Below are 16,997 nucleotides of genomic sequence, written 5' to 3'. Positions count from 1 at the left end.
TATCATAAAGGCCAAATATTGCTTTACTTACTGGATGGCTTCAGATGACTTTTTTTGGTTACACTCCATTTTATCCATTTGTTTCTATATGGCATGCTTGGATCATGTGAGCTTTAATTTAAGGCTCCCTCAAGGTGTTACTACTGAGGGTTATGTACATGTACCATTATTTTTTTTATACCACAGAGTTCTAGTTGTCTGTGTGTGTGGGTGGGTGAAATCACAACAGCTTTTTTGGTTCCTATAACTTGACCTATAGTATGTACCATAGCTTGGTTCTAGTGTATATATTATGCATAATGTGTTGGGGTAGGGTCAGGCTGTTCGTTATCTACATTTAGGTATTAAATCGGCCTATGGGTGGGAAAGGCTCATTAATTAATTACAGGTTGCATGACCATGACTCTGGTAGCTGGTTCATATACTATTAGCTAAATATTCCGGTGTCAGTGTGTGTGTACATGTTGGTCTTCTATTGGGAGTAGATAGCATTATGTTCTTAGAGTTAGCATTAGGCATTAGTCAAAATAAATAAGTATCAGTGTGTGTGTGTGTGTGTGTGCATGTGGTGTGGGAGGAGAGGTGTGTGTGTGTATGTGTGTGTAGCAAAACCAAGTATTGATCACTAAAAGGCCGTATTTTAATCGGCCTGGAATCGAGGCTATAAAAGGCTTAGAGAATGGTACGTAGAACATGGTACAGCTATGATGTGTGTGTGTTACCTCTGAGGGTGGTGTTTCCCTGGGCACAGTCTCAAGCCACACCCCCATACTCCGCCCATAATCTATGAAGGCTTGTCTCAGAGCATCAGATGGAATCTTGGTCACTGTCAACACATCTACCATACACACACTAACATGTACCGTATTTATACAATGTTTCCACATAATTATGTAAGTTTGCGAATGCTAATGGCTTCACAAATAAGATTGCAAAGACCTATATTGTATGACATCACGATCTTTGCTAGATGGCCTCTTTCTAAAATAATAAAACCGTTGAAATTGAATACACAGAATTCAAGTTATGGCAGCTGAAAGAGTCCCTGAACCATTGAATGATTAAAAAGAGAAATCACATTCCTCTGTTTGCCCTCAAAACCTTGTAGCCTAATCTCAACACACCAACCATACAGTATCAATCACATCACATAATAATACGGCCTTGACGGTACTGACCTGTAGTTGAAGATGCTGTGATTTGTAGTTTCTCTCGAAGATGACACACGACTGATCTTTGCTGTTGAAGTACTTCCTCAGAGCACTCTTAAACTTTCCAAGCTCCTCCAAAACCTCCTACAGTAATAGAGCACAGGTCATACAGTGTACATGCATGATATATGGTATAGTGATCTCTGCTTACACAGTGGGCAGACCAACAGTGGCTGTACTAAAGAGGTGGTCTGCTAACACAGGTCCAAACACATGCTATGGAGACTTTGGGGCCCATTAACCTGGCTGTATTATAGAGGGTGGCCTGCTTACAGGCTGACCACTACAGACTGCTAAATAGTACACACAGAGCATGGAAACATACTCTCCACAATACAAACAATGACTATACACACACAGCAGTGGTACACACAGCACATGAACTCACTGGTGGTGCGTCAGTGGAGGCTGCATAGTGACCGATGGGTAGGACCAGCACATGCTGGTACCATCCCACCCTTGGATAAAGCCAGGTACGTCTATATAGGGTATACAATACAAACTGTTAGTGGTCTGCTATTTGTGAGCTACATTGTATTTTGTATGTGCAGTATTAGCAAGTACAACACACTCTATCTCACATGATCTCCGATGGAGACCACGAGATGTTTCTCCACCTCCTTGCCCCCCAGACAGAATCAGCACGGCCCCCTGGGCTGGGGAGGGGTCGTCTCTTTGCAGGGGGTCCTCCGTCCTGTTGTCTCTTCTGTTTACGATGAGCAGAATCAAGAGCTCTCTGATCAAAGAAGAAGTTAGGCCCAGCCTCCTCTTGAGACTCCCTCTGCACAGTGTGTGGGGTAGGTACACAATAAACTTTGACCTCCGAAAACATGGGTGGATTTAAACTACAACACAAATGGAGATAGGACTCTCAGAGTGCTACATAACGCAAGTTTTTGTTTGGAAAATTAGTATATTAATTGGCTCTTCAACGATAGCTAGACGTTATGGGATAATAGTTTTCCTTACCAAAGATTTGACTAGTTCAGTGTAGGGACAGTTGGTGGCAGTGGGTGGTTGCTGAGTCAGCTCTTTCTCGTCCATGGAGCTCATGGGTGTGACAGAGAATGCATACAGGTACTGCAGGTATGAAGATGATGTCATCATTAATAACATGTAATACTAATGGGACTAGAATGATTTCAACTCACTCTTTTCTTCTTGTCTGGATGTCCCACTTGAGCCAAAGCTAAGAATCGTGTCACATGATGTGGCTTGCCTTGGAGGATTTTATGATTCCTGCATGAAATGAAGCACAATACAGTTAGCATCAAAAGTTGTGGAGGTATTACTGTGTAGGGATTTAAAGATGAGGACATGTAACATGTACGTATAATTATATTTTAAAAGGGTCGAAACTTTAGTTGTGTTGGTCAAATCATGTACATTCATTTTCTGATATTTAGAAAAACGCCTTTCAATACGTTAAATCGTAATATGTAGTGCTAATAGTAGGGTTGGATCTAAAACAGCAAAAATCCCCCCTCTGGATCTCACCCAAAACTCGGGGACAGAGTTATTTTGAATCACATTAATTTTCAAACAAAACAAAAAAGCCTTTCAAGTTTAGGCATTTTTCCAAAAAAAAGAAATCATCACTCGTTTCCAAAAAAAATGTTTGAGAATACCATCAAGTACGTTAAGTCTAAACATACAGGGATGGGTGTACTGACTACCTGTACGGTATTCTCTCATAGAAGGTTTGGTCTAGAGCTGCAAAATGGTAGCGTGGCTTGAGACACATGGTCAGTTTACTCAGAGGCTTATGGTCGCTAGAGGGAGAAACAAAAACTAGTTCAACAACTTCTCCAGGTGATTGAGAAGAGAACTGACCAATAGATTATCTCCCTTGTCTTGATGCTGATAGGTCCTCCCCTGGTAGCTCCCACTGAGATAGGCCACCCTCAGACCACTGGACGCACTGTACACTCCACGCTGACCTGTAATGGAGTGTGACTCATGTGTGTACTGATAGAGTGGTTAACAACATGCATACACTGTACCTAGACATGTGACATTGGGGCAAAGCTCTCCTCCATCACGTGACAAGTCTCCATAGAACTGGCCATGCTCAGTCCAACACGGGCCAAGGATGAACGTCGGTAGAGGCACTGTGCATGGGAGTGTGATAAATGTCAGAGGAAGGTGATTTAATATCGTTTAATTACCTGTTTCCACCCTCTCCCGATACTTGCTCCACTCCTCCTGGCAGTCAGAGCTAAAGAAAGATCCAACACACAACAGCAGCTACATAAAGGGACAATAAATGCACTGGCACTGCAGTGAGTGTGTGCATCCATTGTATGTAGCTACCTCAAAGTCTTTGTTCTTGGAGAGGATGCTCTTGACTCTGCTAAACAGTTGCTTGAAGTGACCCTCCACATCTCCACACACAAGACTGAGTGAGGGGGAGAAGGAGATCTAGGTGAGTACACTTGCACTAGAGCTAGCTAACTCCTTACATTTTCATCCTTGACTTGGTGGTATTCTAAATAATGCACAAAATGTGTAAGTAGCCACGCCCCCTTTTCTTTGCAACAAAGAAGGGGGAGTATCTTGTTGGCCGCTAGCGCTAGCAGCTCTCTCTGTAACTTCACCTCTATCAAGCTTTCTATACAGGTGAGATCAACTGAATAGCTTTTATATACATATCATAAACAGCATGTGCTCGTGTAAGCCTGAGCCTCGCTGTCTGTATCAGGTACTGTATATATAAAGGCTTTGTTTTTCTATAGATTCTAGATCTACCGTAATACCTCGATTTAAGGCAACCCTCCAAATATGCGACACCCAGGAGCTTCAGCAATTTTCTGACCTCTAAAAGTAGCCACAGCTGCGTTAACAATTATTTTTTTATCTCGCGTTCTAAATAGAGGTAAATGTAGTCACTCCCTAGCCTCGATTAGCCCACTGGAAAATCAGTGTTTTTAAGCGGCCTGAAATCAAGGCAAGTAGACTCTGTAAAGTTACCTCCAATTAGATGCGACCCTCTAAATATGCGACGCCAGGACCTCAATATAATTCCAAAAGAAGTGACCTCTGGCTTCGTAATTATTAAAAAGTGTCGCTTTAAATCGAGATCTTACGGTATTACCTTAACGCTTTTTAATAAACTTGGCAATGTACTTATTTTTTTGTAAATTGGCGCTATCCAGCTGGATTACCTATTTAATATTGCATGCTTATCTATTGACACAGTATAACGAAGACAATGGCTGTAAATCCACAAGCTTTCGAGCAGTTCACTCTGAGACAAGTTCGCATCACTGAGAATGAGTTTGGACGAGGTTCCTATGCTGTTGTCATGGAGCTAGAGTATCGAGGACTGAAATGTGCCGGCAAGAAGCTTTACCGAGTTCTCTACGAGACTGGAATTGGGCATGCAGCACGAAGGTATCTGGAGGAGTGTCACCTGCTCAGTCAAACTAGGCACCCCAACATTGTCCAGTTTCTGGGAGTCTGTTTTGAGGAAGGCTCTCAGTTCCCCATCCTAGTCATGGAGTTCCTCCCCACCAACTTGACCAGCTGTCTCGAGCGCTACGGTATTCTCCCCGATGAGATCAACTTCTCTATCCTCCACGATGTCTCACTGGGCCTGGTCTACCTCCATGGCCAAACACCAGTCATTGTGCACAGAGACCTCTCAGCCAACAATGTCCTCTTGTCCACCAACATGACGGCCAAGATATCCGATCTAGGGGTTGCTCGAATATTAAATCTGACCCATCTTCAAGTGAGTCGAATGACAGAGACCCCTGGCACCCCAGCGTACATGCCCCCCGAAGTGATGGTTGCCAACCCCCACTATGACACCAGTGTAGATGTGTTCTCCTTTGGGATCATGATGATTCACACCTTCACAGCAGAGTGGCCACTACCAAGTATCGGCCCCACCAGAATCGATCCTGCTAATCCTGACAGACTGATACCAGTGACGGAAGCTGAACGACGTGAAGAGTTTCTTCGAAAACTATCCCCAGACCACCCTCTAATGGACCTCATCATGCGCTGTCTCAACAACAACCCTCAGCGAAGGCCTAGAGCAGCGGAGATAATGGGTCGGATGGTGGGTGTGGTACTTGAACACCCTCCCTCCTTTGAGAACAGAGTGGAGATGCTCCAGCGAGTGAGTGCCCTACTGACAGAGAAGAGGGAGCTTGAGGAGGAGGTTGTGAGGAAGGACTCGGCAATCCAGGAGAAAGCAGGAGAGATCGAGGCACTGGCGGAGGAGAAAAGACGACAAGAGGAAGAAAGTGAAAACACTGTCGAGCGTATGCAGTTGGTGCACTCTGTGGAAACTGATCAACTAGTAACTGAACATAGTGTAGAGATAGAGGATCTCAGAGTTGAATTGGAGCTCAAAGAATCATTGGCTGCCACAAAAGATGAACTGGTGAATTCTAAAGATACTACCATTGCTAGGTTAGAAACTCGATGTAAGCATCTCACTGAAGAGGTGGAGCAACAAATTGCCAATGTCAACTACACTCACAACGAGCTTGTATCTAAAGCTACGAAAATAGCTCAACTGGAAACAGATGTCACCAATCTCACTGCACAAGTGGAACAAGAGCAAGCTCGTTTAGCAGACAAAGAGTCCACTATTTCTGTCAAAGATTTAACTATTGCTGACAAAGATTCGATGCTTGCCTCCAAGGACACATCCCTTCAGAAGAATAAAACCACCATTCAGAGATTAAACAACCAACTCACCAAAACCAGGGACTACCTGACCAGCAAACCACAGGTGAGCTCATCAACACTGTACCACTAAGTGCAGTGGCTGGATCGAGCCCCCCCCCCCCATATTTCTAAGTAGAGATGACTTATCCAAGCTGTACTATGTAGATAGCCTTACACTTATCCATTAAAAAAACTACAGCCCCCCTCCATTGAGAAATTGCCTCCTACGCCACTGCACCTAAACATGACTGTCATATCTCTTATTGTATCACCACTCTAATAGAAGTAAGTACTGTAAGACCTCGATTTAAAGCGACACTTTTTAATAATTACGAAGCCAGAGGTTGAAAATTTATATTGAAGTCCTGGTGTCGCATATTTAGAGGGTCGCATCTAATTGGAGGTAACTTTACAGAGTCTACTTGCCTTGATTTCAGGCCGCTTAAAAACACTGATTTTCCAGTGGGCTACAATCGAGGCTAGGGAGTGGCTACATTTACCTTTACATGTTTAGAATACGACATTAAAAAATAATTGGGTGTCGCATATTTTAGAGGGTCGCTGTAAATCGAGGTCTTTTACGGTAACTGTTTAATGTTCCAATTGATCGCCAAGTACATTATGCAGTGCCTAGGTTTAGAATGGAAGTTGTTGTGTATATTAACGTTCCACCAAGGTATTCTGAAAATTCTGTTTGCGATGCCTCGGCAATAAGAATCGATCGGCTACCGTATAATCTGTGAATATATTATGTTGCAGTATTATATAAATAACTCTCAAATTAGAATAATTTGTGTCCCACAGGATCGATTACTGATATTATTTTTTGTTGCTATGGTAATACATTCCAAATGCTCTTAATTACAAGCTACACAATCATGCAACACACAAGTTATTGACTCTCTGTATTCTCCAGTCCCTACAGGTTCAGTTGTCCTACAGTCAGTGCTCTGAGGCTCCAGTGGAGATGTCTCATGGACTAGCGGTAACCATCAATGGCAAGGTCTACTATGGTGGAGGACTCTGTGATTACGATGATAACGAGTACTGTGTCCACTGTTACGATCCACCACAAGACGTCTGGTCAACTCTCCCCAGACTTTCTGCACGCTATTTCGGTCTAGGGGAGGTCAAAGGTGAACTGGTAGCAGTTGGTGGTAGGGATTCATCCTACTCTGTATCCAACGTGGTACACGTGTTTAACAAAGGAAGGAACTGGAAACGGACGATCCCACTCATGCCCACAGCGAGGCATTCACTAGCAGTCGTTAGTCTCCCAACACATCTGATTGTAGCAGGAGGTGATATGGACGATGGTGACTACACTGATATTGTTGAGATCTACAACATCAGCACCTCCCAGTGGAGCGAGACAGACAGACTACCGTATGCTTGCGAGGACCAAATAGGAATTGTCTACAACAACACAGTGTACCTAATGGGGGGAAGTGACGGCAAGAATCTAAACAAGGTGTGTGCTGCTCAAGTCGACAAGCTCATCTCAGCAAACCAACAGGATGATGGGAGTGCCAACAAAGCCGACTCTGTCTGGAATACAATATCTAATACACCGTCTTACCGACCCTCCCCTGTAACGATATCCGACACCCTCTTTGCTGTTGGTGGAGAGGATTGTGAAGGTGAAGCCACTCAAAGGATCTACGCCTACTCATCCTCGATGGACTCCTGGCTCTACGTTGGTGATCTACTATCTCCTATAGCATACCCTGCCTCTGTGTCACTGTCTCCAACACAGTGCCTTATGATTGGGGGACTGAATAATGGAAACACACAATCTACGACCGTGTATAAAATTAGTATCGCAGCAACTATTTTTTGAGTGTTTAGGATATAATTATTTGGCTTAATGTTCAAGAAAAAATAAGTTCTTAAGATTATTCATATTCTGTGATGAATTGGCATGAACAGAAGCACGTTAGTAAGCACGAATTGAACAAGCATGTGCTTATAGTAATTATGATTGTATTCAATATTAATCGGATAGGCTTCAGTAGATTGCAAATTAAAATCATTACCAATTGAACTACATGAGAATTGTACTTGCGTACTGATGGACAACAATTAATTTTGTCACATAATTATTGCTCGTATTATAACGACAGCACAAAACATGACCAAATGCACAAGACCTAGCAACAATACATACAACACACTCTGTGGGATATAAGAAATCGGAAATATCTACAAAAGTGAAGGTGAAAGCGAGTTTTAATGAATTAATGGTTCAAAGTTCTTCCTCATTTCCTGAGCAGCTTTCGTCTCCTCGTTCTTTGTTGCCAGACACGACTTCCAGTTGATCCGATTGGGCAGATTCAGAACGAGAGGAGCAGCCAACATCTCCCTGCAGCCGATATTGCAACCAATAAAAGCATTCAACATGTCATTAATTGGTTTTTAATTACCTTCCAAATTGGAGAGAGAAACGTCCGTACGTATTGTTCCAGGAACTAGAACAGTTTGTGTGTTCACTCGATAGGTATGATGACAGATTTGTGGAAGAGACATTTGCTGAGTATGCAATAGAAAGGTTAGAGGTGTGCATTGTCGGTGTGACGAGACTCACGGATATGTTCTTACCTACTCACTTGAGAGTGCTGTTTACCTCATGAGCTCACAGTAGTAGAAACATACTATAACCTATATTCAGTGATCTGGTTGTTTGTCTGCATGAGTTGGTGAGAAAATGGTCTTGTGAACACATTTCCCCCATCATCAAACTCTGCCAGGATTTATGGGACACCAGTGTACGCAAGCTGTGAGTGTGTGTGTGTGTGTGTGTGTGGGACACCAGTGTACGCAATGTATGTGTGTGTGTGTGGTGTGTGTATGGGGGAGGAGGGTATGTGTGTGTGTGTGTGTGTGGGACACCAGTGTACGCAATCTGTGTGTGTGTGTGTGTGTGTGTGTGTGTGTGTGTGTGTGTGTGGGTGGGTGGGAAGCCCTCAGGGACGGTGTGTGTGTAGCAAAACTAATAGATTCTGGTAAAGAGAAGTATTGATCACTAAAAGGCTTAGCCCCTATTCTATACGCTTATTAGCATCGATTACAGGCCACATTAAAATATGGCCTGGTATTGCATGGGTGATAGTGTGCATGCCCTTCAAATTACTCAGAATATGGGTAATCGTACTACGAACGTAAATTAGTCCGTTTACTAAGAATAATAATGTTCCGTAATACTTAATCTCCATGACTGAGTTCTGTGAAGCTGTGGCTTATGTCATCTATTGTGTTGGTCTAGAAGGCTTGAACACTAATTTTAAGACAGAAGAGGCTCCCATCTACTATATCTAGGATGGTCCTATAGCCGGGTTGTCTTCGCAAGTAGAAGTCAAGAGGCACCATACATTTCCCATAGACTGTACAGATCCAAGGTAGGACATCTTGACCATACAACCGTCATAGAGGTAGATGAGAGCCTCTTCTGACTTTAGACTAGTGTGAAAGCCTTCTGAAACAACGCAATACTAAGCTGATGTACATAGATAGAAAATAGATGAGAGAAAGGATTCTGGTGAATAAACTAGCGCATTGCGCACTATCACCATGCAACAGGTACCAGGCCGTATTTTAATCGGCCTGGAATCGAGGCTATAAAAGGCTTAGAGAATGGTACGTAGAACATGGTACAGCTATGATGTGTGTGTGTTACCTCTGAGGGTGGTGTTTCCCTGGGCACAGTCTCAAGCCCCACCCCCATACTCCACCCATAATCTATGAAGGCATGTCTCAGAGCATCAGATGGAATCTTGGTCACTGGAATAACCTACAGTGACCACCATTACCATCACACACTAACCATACACAACTATCAGTCAACACATCTACCATACACACACTAACATGTACCGTATTTATACAATGTTTCCACATAATTATGTAAGTTTGCGAATGCTAATGGCTTCACAAATAAGATTGCAAAGACCTATATTGTATGACATCACAATCTTTGCTAGATGGCCTCTTTCTAAAATCATAAAACCGTTGAAATTGAATACACAGAATTCAAGTTATGGCAGTTGAAAGAGTCCCTGAACCATTGAATGATTAACAAGAGAAATCACATTCCTCTGTTTGCCCTCAAAACCTTGTAGCCTAATCTCAACACACCAACCATACAGTATCAATCACATCACATGATAATACGGCCTTGACGGTACTGACCTGTAGTTGAAGATGTTGTGATTTGTAGTTTCTCTCGAAGATGACACACGACTGATCTTTGCTGTTGAAGTACTTCCTCAGAGCACTCTTAAACTGTCCAAGTTCCTCCAAAACCTCCTACAGTAATAGAGCACAGGTCATACAGTGTACATGCATGATATATGGTATAGTGATCTCTGCTTACACAGTGGGCAGACCAACAGTGGCTGTACTAAAGAGGTGGTCTGCTAACACAGGTCCAAACACATGCTATGGAGACTTTGGGGCCCATTAACCTGGCTGTATTATAGAGGGTGGCCTGCTTACAGGCTGACCACTACAGACTGCTAAATAGTACACACAGAGCATGGAAACATACTCTCCACAATACAAACAATGACTATACACACACAGCAGTGGTACACACAGCACATGAACTCACTGGTGGTGCGTCAGTGGAGGCTGCATAGTGACCGATGGGTAGGACCAGCACATGCTCTGGTACCATCCCACCCTTGGATAAAGCCAGGTACGTCTATATAGGGTATACAATACAAACTGTTAGTGGTCTGCTATTTGTGAGCTACATTGTATTTTGTATGTGCAGTATTAGCAAGTACAACACACTCTATCTCACATGATCTCCGATGGAGACCACGATATGTTTCTCCACCTCCTTGCCCCCCAGACAGAACCAGCACGGCCCCCTGGGCTGGGGAGGAGGTCGTCTCTTTGCAGGGGGTCTTCCGTCCTGTCGTCTCTTCTGTTTGCGATGAGCAGAATCAAGAGCCCTCTGATCAAAGAAGAAGTTAGGCCCAGCCTCCTCTTGAGACTCCCTCTGCACAGTGTGTGGGAGTACATGTAGGTACACAATAAACTTTGACCTCTGCAAACATGGAGGATTTGAACTACAACACAGATGGTGATATCTAGAGATAGGACTCTCAGAGTGCTACATAACGCAAGTTTTGTTAGGAAAATGTGTATATTGGTCCTTCAACGATAGCTAGACATTATGGGATAATAGTTTTCCTTACCAAAGATTTGATTAGTTGAGTGTATCAACTATATATCCCTATAGGGACAGTTGGTGGCAGTGGGTGGTTGCTGAGTCAGCTCTTTCTCGTCCATGGAGCTCATGGGTGTGACAGAGAATGCATACAGGTACTGCAGGTATGAAGATGATGTCATCATTAATAACATGTACAGTGGAACCTCCATAAAACGGACACCATTGGGGAACAGCCTTTTGGCCGTTATAGAGAGGTGGTCTTCCTTGGGAAGTTCCGATTGCCAGCTATGTATTTTCTATGAGTCATTTCTTGCTGCAAATGAATCTTGGGGCTTTGCTAACTGCTTCTTTAGCTCATACAGGCTTTGAAAAGGCTGTAGAGACAAGCTACATGTACAGCCAGGTTTTCACGATTGTGCAAAATAATGCTATCTCAGCAATAATTTTCTGCTAATTCTGGGTGTGGTTGTCCGTTCTGGGAGGTTATTTTCCATTGCTAAAGCTGGTTGGGGACTAGAAAGCTGCTTGTTATACAGAGTAGAGAGGTGGCGGTTCCTGAGAGGTTGCTTTACATTGAAGTCATTGTAGTTTCAATCCGGACCTGAGCTCTTGGCCGTTATATAGCGTGTGGTTGCTCTTTGGAGGTGGTCGTTAATGGAGGTTCCACTGTAATACTAATGGGACTAGAATGATTTCAACTCACTCTTTTCTTCTTGTCTGGATTTCCCACTTGAGCCAAAGCCAAGAATCGTGTCACATGATGTGGCTTGCCTTGGAGGATTTTGTGATTCCTGCATGAAATGAAGCACAATACAGTTAGCATCAAAAGTTGTGGAGGTATTACTGTGTAGGGATTTAAAGATGAGGACATGTAAGATGTACGTATAATTATAATAAAGTATTTTTGATGAAGTATTTTTGAACGGTCAAAACTTTAGCTCCGTTGGTCAATTACATTCATTTTCTGATTTTCTGAATGTTTAGAAAGATGCCTTTCAGATTATAATTATGTTAAATCGTAAGTGTATACTTATTTTCAGCCTGTTATTAGCAGACTCTAAATATACAGGGATGGACGTACTGTACCTGTACGGTATTCTCTCATAGAAGGTTTGGTGTAGAGCTGCAAAATGGTAGCGTGGCTTGAGACACATGGCCAGTTTACTCAGAGGCTTTGCCCCCACTGCACTCAGGTCCAGTCCGTCCTGCATGAGCATAAGGTATTATTAAGGTACTGGTCCATCCTACAATAACTGGGAGCTAGGTCTCACAGGAGCCACTGTGAACTTGTCCACTGCCCCGGGCCAATCAGAGGTGAGGAGAATGTCCACTCCACGGTAGCCCTCTCCACTGCACTCACCCTCCAGCCAGGACACATCAGAGTCAGTGAAATATGGTCGCTAGAGGGAGAAACAAAAACTAGTTCAACAACTCAACTCCTCCAGGTGATTGGGAAGAGAACTGACCAATAGATTATCTCCCTTGTCTTGATGCTGATAGGTCCTCCCCTGGTAGCTCCCACTGAGATAGGCCACCCTCAGACCACTGGACGCACTGTACACTCCACGCTGACCTGTAATGGAGTGTGACTCATGTGTGTACTGATAGAGTGGTTAACAACATGCATACACTGTACCTAGACATGTGACATTGGGGCAAAGCTCTCCTCCATCACGTGACAAGTCTCCATAGAACTGGCCATGCTCAGTCCAACACGGGCCAAGGATGAACGTCGGTAGAGGCACTGTGCATGGGGGTGTAATAAATGTCAGAGGAAGGTGATTTAATATCGTTTAATTACCTGTTTCCACCCCCTCCCGATACTTACTCCACTCCTCCTGGCAGTCAGAGCTAGAGAAAGATCCAATACACAACAGGAGCTACATAAAGGGACAATAAATGCACTGGCACTGCAGTGAGTGTGTGCATCCATTGTATGTAGCTACCTAAAAGTCTTTGTTCTTGGAGAGGATGCTCTGGACTCTGCTAAACAATTGCTTGAAGTGACCCTCCACATCTCCACACACCAGACTGAGTGAGGGGGAGAAGGAGATCTAGGTGAGTACACTTGCACTAGAACTAGCTAGCTCCTTACATTTTCATCCTTGACTTGGTGGTATTCTAAATAATGCACAAAACCTTGCAAGTAGCCACGCCCCCTTTTGCTTGCACAAAGAAGGGGGCGTATCTCGTTCTTGACTTTTTCGTTGTGTTTGCCGCTACAGTTCTCTATCTCTCTGTAACTTAACCTCTACCAAGCTTTCTATACAGTACAGGTAAGATCAACTGAATAGCTGTCCTGTAAACCTGAGCCTCACTCTCTGTATGGCTTTGTTTTTCAAGTCTTGGCAATAATTATTAATAATATATCTAGACGTACATAGTGAAAGGATTCTTTTTTGTTATATATCCAGCTGGATTGCATTTTTAATATTGCGTGCTTTTCTATTCACACAGTAACGAAGACAATGGCTGTAAATCCACAAGCTTTCGAGCAGTTCACTCTGAGACAAATTCGCATCACTGAGAATGAGTTGGGACATGGTTCCTACGCTGTTGTCATGGAGCTAGAGTATCGAGGACTGAAATGTGCCGGCAAGAAGCTTTACCGAGTTCTCTACGAGACTGGAATCGGGCATGCAGCACGAAGGTATCTGGAGGAGTGTCGCCTGCTCAGTCAAACTAGGCACCCCAACATTGTCCAGTTTCTGGGAGTCTGTTTTGAGGAAGGCTCTCAGTTCCCCATCCTAGTCATGGAGTTCCTCCCCACCAACTTGACCAGCTGTCTCGAGCGCTACGGTATTCTCCCCGATGAGATCAACTTCTCCATCCTCCATGACGTCTCACTGGGCTTGGTCTACCTCCATGGCCAAACACCAGTCATTGTGCACAGAGACCTCTCAGCCAACAATGTCCTCTTGTCCACCAACATGACGGCCAAGATATCCGATCTTGGCGTTGCTCGAATATTGAACCTGACCCCCCTTCAAGTGAGTCGAATGACGGAGACCCCTGGCACCCCAGCGTACATGCCCCCCGAAGTGATGGTTGCCAACCCCCACTACAACACCAGTGTGGATGTGTTCTCCTTTGGGATCATGATGATTCACACCTTCACAGCAGAGTGGCCACTACCAAGTATCGGCCAGACACGAATCGATCCTACCAATCCCAATGGTCTGATACCAGTGACGGAAGCTGAAAGACGTGAAGAATTTCTTCGAAACATTTCCCCAGACCACCCTCTGATGGACCTCATCATGCACTGTCTCAGCAACAACCCTCAGCAAAGGCCTAGAGCAGCAGAGATAGTGGGTCGGATGGTGGGTGTGGTACTTGAACACCCTCCCTCCTTTGAGAACAGAGTGGAGATGCTCCAGCGAGTGAGTGCCCTACTGACAGAGAAGAGGGAGCTTGAGGAGGAGGTTGTGAGGAAGGACTCGGCAATCCAGGAGAAAGCAGGAGAGAACGAGGCACTGGCGGAGAAGAAAAGACGATTGGAGGAAGAAAGTGAAAACACTGTCGAGCGTATGCAGTTGGTGCACTCTGTGGAAACTGATCAACTAGTAACTGAACATAGTGTAGAGATAGAGGATCTCAGAGTTAAATTGAAGCTCAAAGAATCATTGGCTGCCACAAAAGATGCACTGGTGAATTCTAAAGATACTACCATTGCTAGGTTAGAAATTCGATGTAAGCAACTCACTGAAGAGGTGGAGCAACAAATTGCCAACGTCAACTACACTCACAACGAGCTTGTATCTAAAGCTACGAAAATAGCTCAACTGGAAACAGATGTCACCAATCTCACTGCACAAGTGGAACAGGAGCAAGCAGACAAAAACTTTATTATCACTAACAAAGATTCGATGCTTGCCTCCAAAGACACATCCCTTCAGAAGAATAAAACCACCATTCAGAGATTAAACAACCAACTCACCAAAACCAGGGACTACCTGACCAGCAAACCACAGGTGAGCTCATCAACACTGTACCACTAAGTGCAGTTGCTGGATCGAGCCCCCCCCCCCATATTTCCACATAGAGATGACTTATCCAAGCTGTACTATGTAGATAGCCTTACACTTATTCATTAAAAAAACTACAGCCCCCCCCCATTGAGAAATTGCTTCCTACGCCACTGCACCTAAATATGACTGTCATATCTCTTATTGTATCACCACTCTAATAGAAGTAAGTATACCGTAAGACCTCGATTTAAAGCGACACTTTTTAATAATTACGAAGCCAGAGGTTGAAAATTTATATTGAAGTCCTGGTGTCGCATATTTAGAGGGTCGCATCTAATTGGAGGTAACTTTACAGAGTCTACTGGCCTTGATTTCAGGCCGCTTAAAAACACTGATTTTCCAGTGGGCTACAATCGAGGCTAGGGAGTGGCTACATTTACCTTTACATGTTTAGAATACGACATTAAAAAATAATTGGAATTATCGCATATTTTAAAGGGTCGCTGTAAATCGAGGTCTTTTACGGTAACTGTTGAATGTTCCAATTGATCGCCAAGTACATTATGCAGTGCCTAGGTTTAGAATGGAAGTTGTTGTGTATAATTATTAACGTTCCACCAAGGTATTCTGAAAATTCTGTTTGCGATGCCTCGGCAATAAGAATCAATCGGCTACCGTATAATCTGTGAATATATTATGTTGCAGTATGATAATCACTATTATATAAATAACCCTCAAATTAGAATAATTTGTGTCCCACAGGATCGATTACTGATAATATTTTTTGTTGCTATGGTAATACATTCCAAATGCTCTTAATTACAAGCTACACAATCATGCAACACACAAGTTATTGACTCTCTATATTCTCCAGCCCCTACAGGTTCAGTTGTCCTACAGTCAGTGCTCTGAGGCTCCAGTGGAGATGTCTAGTGGGCAAGCGGTAACCATCAATGGCAAGGTCTACTATGGTGGAGGAGTCTGTGATGACGAGCACTGTGTCTACTGTTACGATCCGCCACAAGACGTCTGGTCAACTCTGCCCAGACTTCCTGTACACTATTTTGGTCTAGGAGAGGTCAAAGGTGAACTAGTAGCAGTTGGCGGTGTGCATTCATTCGGATCTAAATCCAACGTGGTACATGTGTTTAACAAAGGAAGGAACTGGAAACGGATAATCCCACCCATGCCCACAGCGAGGAATTCACCAGCAGTCGTTAGTCTCCCAACACATCTGGTCGTAGCAGGAGGTGAAGTGGGCTATGGTGACTACACTGATAATGTTGAGATCTACAACATCAGCACCTCCCAGTGGAGCGAGACAGACAGACTACCGTATGCTTGTCATGACCAAAGAGGAATTGTCTACAACAACACAGTGTACCTAATGGGGGGAGATGACGACAATCCTCTAAACAAGGTGTGTGCTGCTCAAGTCGACAAGCTCATTTCAGCAGACCGACAGGATGATGGGAGTGCCAACAAAGCCGACTCTATCTGGAATACAATATCCAACACACCGTCTTACTTTCTCTCCCCTGTAACGATATCCGACACCCTCTTTGCTGTTGGTGGAGTGAATAGTGAACGTAAAGCCACTCAAAGGATCTACGCCTACTCGTCCTCGATGGACTCCTGGCTCTACGTTGGTGATCTACCATCTCCTATAGCAGGAGCTGCCACTGTGTCACTGTCTCCATCAGAGTGCCTTATGATTGGAGGATGGAACAATGGAATACAATCTACTGTGTATAAAATTAGAACTGCAACAACTATTTCTTAATTGTTTTGGTATAATTATAAAATTATAAATAACCCAAATTTTCATGATAATTGTTTTCTAGAGTGAAACATGTTATACTAGCTTGCATGGTACTAATTACTAGTAGAGGTTACAGTATAAGTAGAGGTATATAATGTGTGTATAGCATGCAACCAGCCCCTCCCCCTTATGGA

The 16,997-nt window shown here is 43.7% G+C and overlaps 4 protein-coding genes across 4 annotated transcripts in view; 2 read left to right on the top strand and 2 right to left on the bottom strand.

Annotated features, from left to right (window-relative positions):
* The window catches only part of LOC135333271 (fibrocystin-L-like), a 71,651-nt gene that overhangs the window by 1,579 nt on the left and 53,075 nt on the right, over nt 1-16,997 (bottom strand). The window lies entirely within an intron of this gene.
* LOC135333287 (uncharacterized) lies at nt 3,741-7,798 on the top strand. Its single transcript, XM_064528214.1, has 3 exons — nt 3,741-3,830; nt 4,410-5,958; nt 6,811-7,798. Exons 2-3 carry the CDS (start codon nt 4,423-4,425, stop codon nt 7,732-7,734), a joined length of 2,460 nt encoding a protein of 819 aa, XP_064384284.1. The 5' UTR covers nt 3,741-3,830; nt 4,410-4,422; the 3' UTR covers nt 7,735-7,798.
* Nucleotides 7,950-13,173, bottom strand: LOC135333030 (CWF19-like protein 1). Its single transcript, XM_064527967.1, has 13 exons — nt 13,166-13,173; nt 13,098-13,101; nt 12,872-12,950; nt 12,707-12,814; nt 12,537-12,643; nt 12,342-12,470; nt 12,157-12,275; nt 11,774-11,861; nt 10,696-10,896; nt 10,501-10,593; nt 10,080-10,196; nt 8,318-9,681; nt 7,950-8,256 (listed from the first exon to the last, which is right to left on the bottom strand). The coding sequence occupies exons 1-12, from the start codon at nt 13,171-13,173 to the stop codon at nt 9,457-9,459; spliced, it is 1,278 nt and encodes a 425-aa protein (XP_064384037.1). The 3' UTR covers nt 7,950-8,256; nt 8,318-9,456.
* Nucleotides 13,241-16,886, top strand: LOC135333300 (serine/threonine-protein kinase 3/4-like). Its single transcript, XM_064528259.1, has 3 exons — nt 13,241-13,346; nt 13,528-15,044; nt 15,916-16,886. Exons 2-3 carry the CDS (start codon nt 13,539-13,541, stop codon nt 16,822-16,824), a joined length of 2,415 nt encoding a protein of 804 aa, XP_064384329.1. The 5' UTR covers nt 13,241-13,346; nt 13,528-13,538; the 3' UTR covers nt 16,825-16,886.

Source organism: Halichondria panicea, chromosome 3 (genome assembly GCF_963675165.1).
Source record: "Halichondria panicea chromosome 3, odHalPani1.1, whole genome shotgun sequence".
NCBI classification, from domain to species: Eukaryota; Metazoa; Porifera; class Demospongiae; order Suberitida; family Halichondriidae; genus Halichondria; species Halichondria panicea.
Note: the sequence above shows the minus strand (reverse complement) of the source record. Positions and strands in the feature narration are given on the sequence as shown.